General features: G+C 50.0%; 1 protein-coding gene across 9 annotated transcripts in view; it reads right to left on the minus strand.

Moving 5' to 3' along the window:
- NAV2 (neuron navigator 2) overlaps positions 1-16,326 on the minus strand; it is a 764,629-nt gene that overhangs the window by 403,520 nt on the left and 344,783 nt on the right. For 6 of the 9 annotated variants that reach the window (XR_010841345.1, XM_067038097.1, XM_059070150.2 and 3 more), the window contains exon 1: positions 3,912-5,002. The exons of 1 other annotated variant lie outside the window; for it this stretch is intronic. Coding sequence is in view for 7 of the 8 variants with exons in the window: in XM_067038097.1 (XP_066894198.1) it covers positions 3,912-4,169 (258 nt within the window). In the remaining variant the exon portion in view is untranslated. Of the gene's footprint in view, positions 1-3,911; positions 5,003-16,326 lie in introns of those variants that run through there. 2 more of the 9 variants (XM_059070152.2, XM_067038100.1) reach the window with 2 other exon arrangements.

Consider the following 16,326-nt stretch of genomic DNA (forward strand, 5'->3'; position numbering starts at 1 on the left):
TTCCCAAGGGGCTGTTATGACACAGGTCTTTCATGGACACCATCCTTCCACCTTCTCATAACTACCCTGCATGCTCAGGATTACTGCAGACCACGCAGGCAGCACGTAAATCCAATTCCTCAACTGCAAGAAGCCTTTGTTCTTTGCTCATGATTACCTTTCAAAAGGAAGATACCAGATACGAAGCAATCACCTGTTAGGCGAAGGTGCGGCTTCCCGGTGGCGACACCCACTCCTGCTCTGCACCACTGCGTGGTCTTGCTCCTCCTCCTTCCCTGGCATGCTCATCTCACCCCCTCTCCTCCCCAGCCAGCCATTCCTGCCCATCTCTGGAGCCCGCCATCTCCTGCCTCCTCCATGAGGCCCTCAGGGCTTCTCCAGCCATGGTGGCCTTTTCCTTCCTTTCAGCCCCAAGCATACCTCTCAGCCCTCTTCGTGTTGTGTCTGATGCCCTTGGCACATCAGTCATGCCTCCCAACTAGATTAAAAGATCTCCAAGGCCCAGGCCGTGTCTTATCACCCTATACCTCCGCCAGAGCATCCAGGAGGAAGGCAGCTGTGAAGAGGGGAAGACCCCCCAGGCTGGAAGCCAGACCAACCTGAGCTGGCCCCCCCACTCGCCACCCTAGAGCAGGATGACCTGGCGCAAGTTATTCTACCTTTTGCTAAGTGCTGCTTACTCTTCCAGCTCAATGGCTAGAGCAGTGGTCTTAGAAATCAGGGCCTGCGAGGAACGGGCAAGTCCCTGTGACTCTCTATAGCATGCTGGTTTAGGACATGGAGTCCAGAGCCAGACTGTCCGAGCCCTAATTCTACTTCTGCTACTCACAGGGTTACTAACCCGGTCCTTGCCTCAGATTCCTCATGTGTAAAATGAGAATAATAACACTTGTCTCACTGGAGTGTTGTAAGAATCAAATGAGGTCTTTTAGAACAATTCCTGGCACATAGGAAGTGCTATGGGATGACTTGCCATTATTATATTATTGTCATTAAAGAAGATGTTACAGGAAATTACTGTCATAGAAAATGTTATACATGCTTTAAGTGTTACTGTGGGAATGAAATGAGATCGTATGTAAAGAGCCTGGCACATCAGGCACTTCCCTCATCTTCCCACCATGGCTGGTACTGTATTAGGCATGTGACAGATGCTCTGTAAATCCTTGTGAACGGAATGATACCTTCTCAAGGGCTTGACAGAATAAGCTATGCCTTTTCTCAATGACAGGCTATTAGATCTACGTTCAACAATGCCCCATCTCTTGGTTTAGCAATACGATTATCTCATTTCATTGAGTGTTTCCTATTTGCCTGACACTGGGCTTTACACATGTTACTTATATATGTCTATACATATGTCTATATGATGTATGTATATGTGTATATATAAACATATGTATATATGACACTTTACATATGTTCTTTTTCTTAATTCTCATAATTTGTGTGGTTGTTTAACGCCCATTTTTACAGATGGGAACAGTGAGGCCCAGAGAGGTTAATGGACTAGGTCACCAGCTAGTACATGGTGGAGACAGGATACCAGGGATATCCACCTGACTTTAAAGCCTGTGCTACTGACCACTGCACAACCCAGCCTTCTCCCCAAAGCCCCCTGAATAAAAGGGGAGTCAGATGCCCCAAGATACTATTTGCCATTTAACTCATCATCTCCTGAGTATCTTCTAGTCATAAATACCAGGTTTTGAGTCCAGGACTACCAGATGTGTCAAGTCTGACACAGTCCTCGAGCCGTATGGAGAGGCTTTCCTGGATGGTGAATGGACACCGTGTCAGGCAAAGGAGGAGGAAGCCTTGTCCAAAGACGGGAAAACCCCTTTTGCCAATGTCACTTGGATGCCAGGGTGAGGCAGTGAGACAAAGGATTTGTACCTGCCACAGAGAAGAGCCTCCAGGGAGCTCGGCCACGAATAAAGAAAGGGCAGACTGGTAAAAACCAGGATAGCCCACTGGGAAGTGGCCGATTTCCTCAGCAATCCATCCAAACCATCCACATGGTCAGTACGCAAGGTCCCACTGAGGGCAAGGCAGGTGGCATGGGGGCAGCCAGGGGACTGTGGGCCAAGGGCGAGGGAGAGAAGAAAAGCCTCGAGGGAACTGGACCACACCAGCTCCTCCGGCAGCAGCTGGAGATCATTTTTTCAGGAAAAAGAGGATGAATCACCTTTCCAGAGCCTGCCCATGGCAAGTCCACCGACAGTGTTTGTTAAATGAAGGGTCAAATGGGCAACGGTAGAACAGCTGCCTGGGTAGCAACAATCCCAATGTCTACTTTCCCCCTCATTCCTTGGGTCCTCCTCATCAGGCTGGAGGCTGTGTGTCACATCCCGGAGTCACTGCTCTGGCCTCCCGCATACCACCCACCACACCTCATCAGTCCCGTCTCCAAGGATGGAAACCCTCACAAGGGTGCACCCCCAAGCTCATTCCCATTTCAGAGCCCACGTACAGAAACCTGTGCTGAAGGCAGAAAAAGAGCGCAGAGCACAAAACCCTGGCAGAGACAGGCCCTGGGAGCATTGGGGGAAATCTTTCCCCCACACGCCATCACTCAAACCTGTCAGCTTCCAAACATGTTTAGCAAGTGCAGCAGCAAGGGGCATGCTTATCAGCCTGGCGTGGGAGCTTAATCTGCTTTGAGGGCCTTCTCCAACCCAGAGTTCCAAAAGTCTGCTTACAATTAGCTTCCAGCTCCAGTTCCTCCATCAGAAAGGCTAGGAATGTGTTGAGTTCTAGCCTCTGATCAGAGAAATCTCCAGGAGAAGGTGGAGACAGTGTCAGCAGAGAATAAGTGTCAAAAAGGTCAGCTGGTCTGTTGCCACTTCCCTGACACCAGCCCCAAACTACCTCCCCCGCTGGCTTCCCACCTCTCCTGACCGGGACAGTCACATCCGTCAGGTCTGCCTGTCCCCAAAAGTCCCTGCTGACTAACTGCCAAGAAAATACAGCACGCCCCTGCTCCCTCCTACCAGGAGAGGAAAAAAAAAAAAAAAAAAGCAGCAGAGAGGGCAGGAGGCCAGGAGAACCTGATTGGCCCTTGCTGATTTCCTTAAAAGAGATTGCATGGCTAGGGCCAGTCACCCAGCCGAATTGGGTGATGCGGGCTCTGTCTGGAAAGGTAGAAGTCATCAATTCTTTTCAAGTCATCCCCCCACCCCAGCCCCAGTCACCCGGGCTACCGGCACCAGGATCTGCTACCCAGGAAGGAGGGGCTTAGCTTCGGGCCGCCATTCTGAGGCAGGCACCCCCGCCCACCGCAACAGCCAGCCGAGACGCTAGGAGTCTCAAGCTGCCTGCCTCCGCTGGTGCACCGAGCACTTCTACTGCAGTCCCAGCACTGTGCCTGGAATCCTGTCAACCCAAAGGATGAGGCAGGGGCAGGCATCTTCAAGACGAGGCGAGCAGGCACACTGCCACCCCCAGACCCCTTTCCCTGGATCTTTCGGCCAGGCCAGAGGGCGTGGAGCCCAACGAGGCCTCGGACCATTCCTTGGCAGGGACAGAATCTCTGCAGAACCGACACACAAACAGACAGACGCTGCAGCAGTCACTGCCTTCTTGGGGCCAAGCTCTCAACATGCAGAACCTGACATTTCCAGTGCGGCACAGTTTTGAGCACATCCTGACCGTGCCCTCCAGAAGGAAGCCGCAGATGTGCCCGCACCCCGGTCTCACAGAGCTCCTTAAGGCAAACCTCGGTCACCCGGCCACACCCACTGGCCAGCCCACTCTCCGCGCGCATCCCCCAATCTGCTGGCCTAAGTGGGACGGTTCCCTTCTCAGCCCACAGGGTAGCCCTGTCCCCTATCTGGCCATGCCAACACCCCCCCGCCGCCATGTATTCACCCTTCTCCCAGAACAGTGCCCCGGCACACAGCACCTCTCACCTGGGTATCGAACCCGTTTTCCACCGAGCCGCTTATCCGCAGCGGGAGCCCCTCCCCCGCCGGCTCCTGCAGCCCCTGCGATTTCAGGGGGATCTGGCTAGGGTAGGCGGTCTTGCTCACCTCCACCTTGCTTCCTAACTTGAGGTAGCAGGGCTGGGGGCCCGCCCGGGCTGGGGGCACGTGCAGGATGGGCGCGGCGCTGTGCACGGGTTTGGGCAGTCCAGACTTCATTTTGGAGGCGACCAGGATGGCCGGCATCTTCTCCCGGGGCTTCGGCTTTCCCAGCACGTCCCTGGCAGCGGCGGCGGAGGCGACCGCTAAAGGCAGCGCGGGCAGCAGAGCAGGCGCCGGGCTTCGGCCCGAGAGGCGCCCACCACCAGCCGAGGGAAAGAAAAAAATATCCCCGGGTCGGGGATCTCGGAGCAATCCGGCGAGCTCGCCTTGGTCGCGGCGCTCAGCTGGTCCCACCTGGACGGATGCTGAAGCCGGGTTTCACGCCCCTCCTGGGCGGCCTGTTCAAGGGCTCCGGGTGCTCAGGAGCTGTTGCCTCTTGCGATTCTCCTCCTGGGAACTCGAGGCTTGGACGCCCATATTAACTTGTCACTGCATCTCTGAAGTGAGGAGGCCCCTTTGGAAGAGAAGCGGCGGGGACCCACGCCTCCCGCTCCGGGAGGCTGCGGGTGTGAGCGGGCGAGCTAAGGAGCGAGCAGCTGGGGAAGGGAAAGAACGATAGGGGAGAGAGGGAGGGCGCACGGAGCCCAAGACGTCTTCACCGAGAGGCAGCTGCCGCCCTGATCGCGAGCACCGCGGTGTCACCCGCTACGCAGAGGCGCGGCGAGAGTCCCCGAAAGGTCCCTTTACGCGTGACAGTCACCACTGCCCAGAAGCCCGCCGGACAGATAGCACCTCGGCGCCTGCGGGTCTGCACATGCTCCGTGAGCTATAGCGCAGCAAGGCTGTGGCCGTGGGGCGCGGGCACCGGGACGCGCGGCTGGCGGGCTGGGCAGGGCAGCGCAGCGCTCGCGAGCGGCCGCCGCGCTTCCCGGGAAGGCTGCGCTGGCTGCGGGGCTCCGCGCAGGGGAGGACAGGCTGCTACCCGTGCGGCTGCGGCGCGCGCTGACAGCCCGGACCGCCCCGGCGCGCCGATTGGTCCGTGGCGGGCCAATCTGCAGCCGCGGCTCTCACTGCAAAGGGGGGCGTGGCCTCAACTCCCTGGCCGCCGCCGAAAGTCTGGGGCCGCGCTTGGCCGCAAGTACAAAGCCAGCTGGTGGTCGCTCTGCAGCGCTGCTCGGGCTTCGCGCTCCCCCGCGAGCTGACACCCCCGCGTCCCTGAAACCTTTTGAAAAATGCCCTTTCGAACGCAAGCGCCCGCCTCGAGGCCCCGCGGGGAAGGCTCCGGGGAAGTTTGTTTCCTTTTTGAAATTGTTCTGGTCACCTTAACGGTCTGAGGCTTCCGGAGTCGCGCCTGCAGCCCCGCGGCCCCCCATCTGGTCTGGGCAGGGCCGTTCCTCGTCTCCCGCGTTAAGGACGCGCCAGCCATTTCTTCTCTTTTCTGCCAGCTCTTCCAGGCGGGCCGGGGGGCCTCCGAATAGCTTCCTCTCCAACTTTCAAAGGCTGCACATTTCACTTAACTATTTGAAGTATTTATAGGCACATACAATACCCCGCGAAGCCTCCCGCCCCAACGGTTCCTCCTTGCAACCTACCACAGACTGGCCAGAGGAAACCAGGAGAAGCTCCATGACCCCGGCGGGCTCGGGCTAAATTCTGATGCGCTTCATGTAGGAGCCCCTCCCTGTCCGCGCCTCGGACGCACTGGCCCTACAGGTTCCTCGACTTTAATTCGCCTGAGGACTTCTCTCCTGTCCCAGGTGCTCTATGGGTTCCTCGCTGAGAGTTGGAAGAGATGACACAGGCAGGCCAAACCCCTCATAGATGAGAAGCCCCCCCCCCACTGTAGAACTACCTGGATTTAAATCGGGCAAGTTCTCTGACTTTACATACACCCTTACAAAACTTCGGTTCTCGGAGTAAGGAAGGGGTTTGACTACATATATATAATATACTGTTGTTTGGTTAAATGAGATCGTTCATTACAGTCATTTAGCACAGGTACTTAGCTATGTGAGAGACCAGTAAGTTGGGTATTATTATCCCTATTATTAAATTACTGCTCTGCAACCACCACCACCACCACCACCCACCCCCTGCCCTCCAGTCATCTCTGTTTGTAAGCTGTTTCTCTTCTCTGGCTCTGAGATACAGGTTTTCACAGTATGCCCACCCTATAGCCTGATTTTCAATGCCCATAGCATTGATTTGTCATTATCCAGATCGTAGGAAATAAAGTTTTAAAACAATCTCTCAAAGCAGCATTAAGAAATAAGAAGGCCTCTTACCCTGGCCTTCCCCCTCTCCTATCTTATCTCCACCCATTCTATGCAGCAGCTTTCTTCTCTAGCGAGACTGAAATGCACACAGTCTTGTATACAATTTCAGGTATTCCTCCCTCTGAAATTAAAGCACACGTGGTCCGTGCCACTTACTTAGCACTCAGCCCTTTACCATTTGATGCCACCTTGTTATTTTTCATTTCATGTTTATTTTCTTCTTAAAGAGAAGGCCTTTTGAAGTTAGGAACTGCATTTTGAACCTTCATTAGATTCTCTCAGCATTGAGTATAATGCTGTGGACAGAATAACTATCCGGATTGTCATCAAATGGATGAGTAGATGGTGTCAGCAGCAATTAACCAGGGGGAGAGCCTTTTAGATCCAGGTGCCTAAGGTCATAAGAGATGCTATGCTGTATTAAACCTTGGGACTCTCCTACTCAGAATTCTGGTTCTGCCAGATGTAGCAAGAGTTATGGAAATATACTGCAGTCTTTGACTTTAAAGGTCATGGAGATATTCCAAAGTATTTCCATGGCCTTAATGCAGTTTTTCTCAAAATGTGGTCCCCAGACCACCACCAGCAGCATCAACACCTGGAAGCTTGTTTGATAAGCCCCACCCTAGATCTTCTAAACCAAAAGTTCTGGAGTTGGGGCCCAACAATCTAGGTTTACCAAGTGTTTAACCCAGTGATTCTGATGCACTCTGAAGTTTCAGAACTTCCACCCTAATGAATATATCATGCATTCATGCTCCTCCAGGGCCACTTAAACCTTAATATACATAAGAATTATGTATCTTGCTAAAATACAGATTCTGATTCAGTAGGTCTAGAATGGGGCTGAGATTCTGTTTTCAGAATAAGCTCCCACAGGACAGCCATGCTGGTGGTCTGGAGCTCACACTTTGAGTAGTAAGGCTAATCCATAGGTAGCAAAATGGGTTCATCTCAAGGGCCATCTCTAGCTAACCGACTTTCTGTCACACTGTGCTGAAAAGAATTCCAAGGGTGCATGTATCTAGTTAAGTTGGAAACAGCAGCCTGATCAATTAATAATGTCTGTCATGGGTACAGAAAGAGACCTAGTGACATACATGCTATGTATTTGCCATCTTGGATCTCCCATTTAAATCATATTTGTACCAAGGTCATTTTTTTGGATTCTGAGACCCTCAAATATGTACTAATATGAAAAACAATGCATTCTTTTTTGAAAAGTACCTCTTCCTAATACTCTAGGATTTGGTAAACACATGACCGTTCACCTTAACCTTACGTGATTTATTTAACTAAAGTCTGATAACTTCTCATCTTTCTTGATGGAAAAGGAGTGAATCTTTTAGTCTACTTCCAAATTTCTTTCCTGGCCTCTGCATCCCTTTAATAATTTTATTTGCTCTTTCCTGGAACATTTTTCATCTCCCTTTATATCTTTCCTGTCTTTCCCTCATTTTCCTTCTTTAAAGCAAAATAATTTGTCATTATAACCAGACAAAGGGGGCAAAAAAGCTATATTTTCCCTGAGGCAAAAGAGATCATTGCAAGATCCCTCCTTAAATAAAATCATCTCAAATTATAAAAATGTCCTATAAAGTTACTCCTTCCACATAGATGCTGTGTTAACATGAATGAAGTCATTTTAAATCAATAAGTCTGGCAAGCATTGGCAGCTAAAGAAGTCACTGGTTCAGAGTATGGCAAACTGCTTTGGAAAGAATACGCTATCCAGGTTTTTTTTTTTAACGTTATTTTTTTAAAAAATGATATGCACTATGGATAGCCCACTATTTTATTTTATTTTTATTTTTTAAATTAATCTATTTATTATTTTTGGCTGCTTTGGGTCTTCGTTGCCACACGTGGGCTTTGCGGTGAGCGGGGTCTACTCTTCGTTACGGTGCACAGGCTTCTCAGTGTGGTGGCTTCTCTTGTTGCGGAGCACGGGCTCTAGGTGTGCAGGCTTCAGTAGTTGTGGCATGTGGCCTCAGTAGTTGTGGCTCGCTGGTTCCAGAGCGCAGGCTCAGTAGTTGTGGCACATGGGCTTAGTTGCTCCACGGCATGTGGGATCTTACCGGACCAGGGCTCGAACCCATGTCCGCTGCATTGGCAGGCGGATTCTTAACTACTGCGCCACCAGGGAAGTCCCAGCCCACTATTTTAAATCCCAACTTTGACAACCCTTCTCTCTTTTTCTCTTTTGGACTCTAAACTTTCAAAATCTCCCAATTTGAAACATATTACGAAAGCTCCCAGGACCACTGAATAATCATCCAAAGAGTTTGGCAGTTCTCTGGCTGTAAGAACCATCCTCAGGTCAGGATGTGCCAGCTGTACTGCTTTCTGATCCTATACATCAGCCACTGGTGATTAGCTGAGTGTAAATTGGGCGTCGGAGCTGACCTGCAAGTGACCAGCCCCATCAACCCATCCTTTATCTGACTTAAAGACCCCTGGCTGCGCCTGACCTCCCAAGAAGACTGTCCTAAGACAGCCTGAAACATCTAAACCCCAGCCTACCACACACACACACACACAAAAAAGCAGGAATCTGGGGAAAGAATCAACAGACTCTTGGAGACCCCTACTGTAAATGATGAAGGGACATGTTGCAAGTCTCTAGAATAATATAAAAAGCAAACATTCTTGAATTTATTTGAGAGTAAAAGAAAATCAGACAAGCTTATTTTCAAAAGTGCACTTTTCCTTAATTTTTTATGGCATGGGTTGGCAACTTATGACACCTATCTCAGCACTGGCACAAATGCTCACCTTTTGGTAGTGGCTGAAATGAGAGCCCACCCATCTCAGACTGCAGAGAAGCTGGGGTAAGAACCTTAGGACAGCTATTTAGAAAGTCTGCTCACCCCCCCCTCCCCATCCACTTGCCTCTAATCTACCTTTTTCCAGATGGATGTGTGCAGACCAGTATGCCCAATCTCTGGGTTGTTTTTTGAGAGCTGAAGACAGTGGCTCCTTCTACCTGCAGGGCTGGAGTGTAAGGAGTATATATGAATGTGTGCACGCGCGTGCGTTTTTACAGGTGTTTGAGGCAATAGCCCTGACTAAATGTCAAACAAATATATGGTAAACCACTGCTTTACCTGATATGGTGTGGCTCAATCATTAACTCAGTGAATAAACTGAGAGCCAACTATGTGCCAGGCTCTGGGCATTATGACGGGGAGCAAATAAGAATAAGTGCTCGGGGGCTTCCCTGGTGGCGCAGTGGTTGAGAGTCCGCCTGCCGATGCCGGGGACACGGGCTCGTGCCCCGGTCCGGGAAGATCCCACGTGCCGCGGAGCGGCTGGGCCCGTGAGCCATGGCCGCTGAGCCTGCGCATCCGGAGCCTGTGCTCCACAACGGGAGAGGCCACAACAGTGAGAGGCCCGCGTACCACAAAAAAAAAAAAAAAAAAAAAGAATAAGTGCTCATTCCCTGCTCTCAAGGTTCAAAGAATGATGCAACTGCTGTTTCCAGCTTGAGGGTTGCCCTTTTCCACAACTGAAAAACTGAGAGAACAGGGCAAGGAAACAGGGAAATAAATGACAAATAGTAGAACTAACACTCTAATAGAAGCCTAAGAATAACGGGGGGTTAAAGGAGCAAAACCCTAACCGCACACCCACAACAGACCTAGAATTCTGAATCTGCGTGTCTGCATTTTAAACAAGCGCTCATGGACTCTGAATCAGTTCTCACACTTGGCTTCACAGCCTCTGCTGTCCATTAGAGCCACCTGCGGAATTGAAAACACAGGGTTGCCCGGGCCCCACCCTGGACCAATTAAATCAGACTCTGGGGATGAGGTCCAAGCATTTGTCTGTTAATAAAGCTCCCGGGTGCCGGCAAATTGAAAAGTGCCGCTTTAAGAAATACTACAGGGCTTCCCTGGTGGCGCAGTGGTTGAGAATCCGCCTGCCGATGCAGGAGACACGGGTTCGTGCCCTGGTCCGGGAAGATCCCACATGCCGCGGAGCAACTAAGCCCGTGAGCCATGGCCGCTAGGCCTGCGCGTCCGGAGCCTGTGCTCTGCAACGGGAGAGGCTACAACAGTGAGAGGCCCGCATACCGCAAAAAAAGAAATACTACAAAGACTTTGCTCCCTCAATACTTTAGAGTGGGGGTGATGAGGCAAGAACTTGGACAATTTTAATCAATGTGAACGGACAATCTGGAAAAACCCAGGCCTTCTATTACTTTCTGTGCAAGATCTTCTTTTTGAGAGACACACTCAGCCAGTTGAGCTGCCTGTGCAGCCCAAAGGCAGCTGGGTAATTGCCCAAATGCTGCCTGGGAGTCAGCCATGCAGACGGCATCAAGCAGCCTGACCTCTGGTCAGTGCGGGCCCCCAGGCAAGGAGCAGGATGCTCCAAGCTCCCTCCACCCATTTCCTCTTTGGGTTACTGCTTTCCTCCTGTGAGCCTTCCTGCCTACCCTCTGACTCTGCCCCAGGCACAAGGCCTGGTCTGCTAGCAGAGGGGCTCCTGGCCCTGGGAGAGGTGCATGGTGCCTAGGGTTCAGGGCTCTCTGAGGAGAGCCTGGAGCAGTTAACTCATGAAGGTCTGTGCTCAGAAAAGGTGTGCTGGCATGAAAAAATCTCAGCAATAGATAACGAAAATAATCATGTAGAACTTTGGTAAGTACTTTGCGGTTCTTTTTCCTTTATTTGAAACGTATTTGTCAGGACTTCCCTGGTGGAGCAGTGGTTAAGAATCCACCTGCCGATGCAGGGGACACGGGTTTGAGCCCTGGTCCAGGAAGATCCCACATACCGCGGAGCAACTAAGCCTGTGTACCACAGCTACTGAGACCACGTGCCGCAACTACTGAAGCCTGTGTGCCTAAGAGCCTGTGCTCCACAACAAGAGAAGCCACCGCAATGAGAAGCCCGTGCACCGCAACGAGGAGTAGCCCCCTTCTTGCTGCAAGTAGAGAAAGCCCACGCACAACAACGAAGACCCAGTGCAGCCAAAACTAAATTGATTTTTTAAAAAAGTATTTGTCATGGGGGTATTTATGTTATTTACATACATGTTTGGCTACTGTTAAAACTTGCTAATATGTTTATGTGTGTTTACATATATATAAATAAATTCGTTTATAAAGGGAAGGAGAAGGAAGGAATCACATCACACTACTAATAGCGGTTATTTCAGAGGAGCAAGTTAGGGGACTGGTCATTCCTTCTTCTTTTTCTTTCTTTCCAGTACGCGGGCCTCTCACCGCTGTGGTCCCTCCCGTTGCGGAGCACAGGCTCCAGACGCGCAGGCTCAGCGGCCATGGTTCACGAGCCTAGCCGCTCCGCGGCATGTGGGATCTTCCCGGACCGGGGCACGAACCCGCGTCCCCTGCATCGGCAGGTGGACTCTCAACCACTGCGCCACCAGGGAAGCCCCCTTCTTATTTTTCTATCACTGTTTTAAAGGGTTGGGATTATGGTTGATTTCAACTTATTTTTCCATGCAATTTTTCTGCATTTTTCAAATAAGTATCTTTACTCGTTTTAAACTTTTATTTATTCAAGGAACACTCATTGCGCCCCATAATGAACAAAGCCTTGAGCCAAATGCTGGTGATAGAGAAGTTAGCTAGCTTATATCCATCTCTGCCCTCCACCTTTTCAGGCAGGAGAGATGAGTCCTCTCCCAAACAGACAAAAGCTTTGTTAGCTATAAAAGATTAAAATCCAGTTTTAGTTAAACTAAAATCCAGTTCAGTTAAATCCAGTTTAGTTATATATATACATATATAAGATCTATATACAGTTGGCCATCTGTATCCGTGGGTTCCAGATCCACAGATACAACGAACAGCAGATGGAAAAAAAAAAAAAATCCAGAAAGCTCCAAAAAGCAGAATTTGAATTTGCCATGCCCTAGCAACTATTTACATAGTATTTACATTGTATTAAGTATTATAAGTAACCAAGAGATGACTTAAAGTGTACGGAAGGACGGTGTATGTAGGTTATATGCAAATACTACGCCATTTTATATAATGGCCTTGAGCATCTCACAGATTTTGGTATCCGAGGGGGTCCTGGAACCAATCCCTCACATTTACTGAGGGATGACTGTAGATAAGAAAGTCACTAACAAGCAGGGTTCCCTCCTTTTAAGACAGCCAGGAACAGTTACTCCAGAGACCCTTCCTGTTTTCCCTTCCTTCCAGGGAAGCAGCTCCTAATAGAGTCCTCCTCTGCAGAAGTGCCAAGACCACCCCTGAGCAGAGAGACTAGGAAATCCATGCTTTTCTGACTGACCTCCCAAGCTGTTTCTATTAGCCACGACGCTAGCCTGAAGACAGAGTCCTCATCTTGCAGAAAGAGAGAAGATGGAGAAGAAAGTAGGCCCTGTATGAGTGAAATGAACCCTGCTGGGCACATGTAAAAAGGAATTCTAGTTCACACTACCCCTTGGCTGAGTGAAAGCTGGTCTAAAAACTGTCAACAATGCAGAGACACCCGTGAGGATCTTTTGCGCCCTGAGATCATTCGAAGCCACTAAACATAAACAGCTGTGTTGATTTCCACTCGCTCTCCAAACCCAAGGCAAATAAAACCTAAGAGCTTGAAGGGTGGAAAAGAACAAAATATACAAGGATTTTCTTTTATTTTTTTGGCTTAGAAAGATGGTTTTACAAAGAGTGGGGCAAGATACCATTTGGTCTTTTTTAAAAAATTTAAGTGGCATCTTTCTTGAAGTTCCACATTGTGCAAGAATTTTAGACATTCACTGATACATTTATCAAAATTTTTTCCTCAAGGCAGTCTGGACATACATCAAATATGAATCTAACACAGTCAGTCTCCCTAAGGCTGCAGAGAAGACTGTCAAGCATGTCACCCTGGCTTCCTCGTTTCCACAAAGACTGTCTTTTTGAATTTTGGGATGGTGAATGAATTCCTATTCACAATCATTTGCTTCTTAGGGTTTTATCCTTTCCAAAGGGGTAAGGGGGACCCTGAAGACTTGACTGTGGAGATGGAGAATCCAGTCTTCCAAGGCATCTGGCCTGCAAGACTGACTTCCTGCTGAATTATCAAAGACAGGTTGCTAGAATCTCCTCCCATGACCATTTTAGCTCTTTCCTTGCCTTTGATCCTTTATTCTTGACTTTCAGTCCTGTCCGGTATCAACAACCCCATTTTCTTCTCCTTTCTCTAGAGGAGGAGTTTGAGCAGAGCCCCTTATCACTGCTTTTTTTTTTTTTTTTTTCTTTTTGCTTGTACTGCATGGCTTGTGGGATCTTAGTTCCCCAACCAGGGATTGAACCTGCGCCCTCAGCAGTAGAAGTCCTAACCACTGGACAACCAGGAAATTCCACGCTTATCACTGCTTTTTTGTTTCCTGTTTCTTCTCTGACTGATGTGAAGGAGAGAGAAGATTGGGGTGGCGTCAGGCAAACTTGGGTGTGAATCCTGATCTCACCTCCCATTGAGTGAGCAAGGGTCACTTCATTTCATCTCTGGCCGTCAGTTTGTTCATCAGGAAAATGGGAATGATGGTAACTAACAACTGTGTTGTTGCCAAGATTGGGGATAACGGAGGCAGAGGGCCAAGTGTGAATCTAGAACCTCACAGGTGCTCTACTCATTCATTCATTCACTTAAATCATCGTTCAGTGGTACTGAATGCCAGACAGCATGCTAATTGCTGGTGATATAATGTTAGTAAGAGCCAAAGTTCTTTCCTCACGGAGTTTACAATATAATCAGGAAAATGGACAATAATTACACAATCACATCTGTGGATGTATAATTACTAAGCAAGGCAAGTGTTATGTTAGCAGATAAAGAACCTAGACGGTCGAGGCAGCCAAGGCTCCTGGAGAAGTGATGTTGTGGTGATGCTGGGATGAGGTCTGAAAGGCAAAGAGGCAGGGATGGGGCTTTCATGGCTGCCTGCCAGTGTGCTTGAGACGGAAGGCTGGGCAGTGCGCAAAGACCTGGGCGCCCCCTCTGCATACTCCTCTCTGTTACCCATGGGGTAAGAGGTGATGTCAAGGTTTCAGTTGCTCTCCTGGAAGCCCTTCAGTGAAGTGGAAAGAGTCCCACAGATGTGCATGGACACTTAATTGGTTGTGTGACCTTGGCCTAGTCACTGAACCTCTCTGAACCTGAGTTGCCTCACCTATGCCATGAGCAACACCCACCTCCTGGGACTTTGGAGCAATATTAAATAAGAGAAGCAGTAGAGGTGGGTACAGTGGTTGAAAAGAGGATGACTTTGGAACTGGACTGCATGAGTTTGATTACATGCCTTTGAGCTCTTCCACTTACCAACTGTGTGACCTTTGACAAGTTATTTAACCTCTTAATGCCTCAGCTTTCTCATCTGTAGAATGGGGTTTCTAACAGTATCTCCCTCACAGGGGTGCTGGAAGGATTAAATGAACTAATACGTGTAAAGCACTAAATCAGAGATTGATACATGGTCACTGCTACCACCATGACGATGCTCGTTTTTCCTGGCACACAGTAAGTTCAAGCCACAGTTCCTCTCTCCCACCTACCCTGGAGTCACTACATGACCCCTTGTGGTGGGTGTATCTGCGTGTGTGGAAATTTCCATTGCTAAGACACTGAGTGAAGGCCCAGAACCTGAGGCTAGGAGCCCAATGGGGACCTCTGCCTCTCTGAGAGGGGTTCATGGACACCATCCCCTGTCCTGAGAGAGGGATCTGTATCCCCAGAACTGGGGCACCCAGAATGGGCCAGGCAGGGAAAAGAAGCTAAGAGAGAGGGTCATGGAACCTCTCCACCCTTGCAGTTCTGCAGGCCGAGAGAGGTGCAGAGAGGCCCAGCCTCTCTCATTGTAGCCCCAGCTCATATCTGCCCTCTCCTCACCTGACCTCCCGCCAAACCCAGTTAGTAGAGAGGTACACAATCAGGCTATGGGCATATCTGTCACATCCAAGACACCCACTCAGGGTACTGCACCATTCTTCTGCCACAGGATGTCAAACGTGGGTGTCACTCCCAACAATGGCTGCTTTTATCCCAAACGCCTGAGGTACTAAGGCCATCTTCTCCAAGGAAGATGCCTCTCTGGGGGAGGCAGGCTTTGCTTTCAGCAGCCACCTCTTCATACTGGTGTCTCTCTGACTCTTCCAAATCCACAGGTAAAGTCGACCCATAGTATCAGCCCAGGCATGGTGGTAATCCGAGTGCAGAAAGCCACTGGGATGGGGGCAGGGTTTGGGGTGGGAATGAAACAGTCATGTGGGGCTTCCCTGGGGGCGCAGTGGTTGAGAGTCCGCCTGCCGATGCAGGGGACGCAGGTTCGCACCCAGGTCCGGGAAGATCCCACATGCCGCGGAGCGGCTGGGCCCGTGAGCCATGGCTGCTGAGCCTGCGCGTCCGGAGCCAGTGTTGTGCAACGGGGGAGGCCACAACAGTGAGAGGCCTGCGTACCGCAAAAAAAAAAAAAAAAAAAAAAAAAAAAGAAAGAAACAGTCATGTGCCAGAGTAGTCCTCTCATTTAATGTCTCCAAATAATGCAAATTTTCTCCCTTTTACGGATGAAGAAACTGAGGCTCAGAAGTAATTTTTTCAGGGTCACACAGCTAGGAAGCAGGAGAACTGGGATTCAAATCTTGAACTGTCTGATTCTAAATTCCATGCTTTTTCCATTCCACACCCTACCTGACACCAGCCCCCTGGGACCGAGTCCCTGGCTCTATTGACTGAAGGTTGGGCAAATCGTTGCCTCTCAGCAAAACGGCTCACGCCTTCCTCCAACAGGTGGCTGAAAGTAGGTTGCAGAGGACCTGGGAAGAAAGAGAGCACTTCTGTTTGAGTAATAGGGCAGGGGGCTAAGCCACAGCGTACTGGGGTTCAGGTATGGAAACAGGCGCTGGAAAATCTGGAATTTTCTGTGTGCTCTTCTTCTTCCTCGTCCCTTTCCTTATCCCCTACACACACACGTGCACACACACACAGACAGACACACACACGCACACTGTCCTCATGCAGCTTGCATCTGGCAGGAAGGCATGCCAACGGAGGTGTTGAAAT

This window comes from Kogia breviceps, chromosome 7 (genome assembly GCF_026419965.1).
Source record: "Kogia breviceps isolate mKogBre1 chromosome 7, mKogBre1 haplotype 1, whole genome shotgun sequence".
NCBI lineage: Eukaryota > Metazoa > Chordata > Mammalia > Artiodactyla > Physeteridae > Kogia > Kogia breviceps.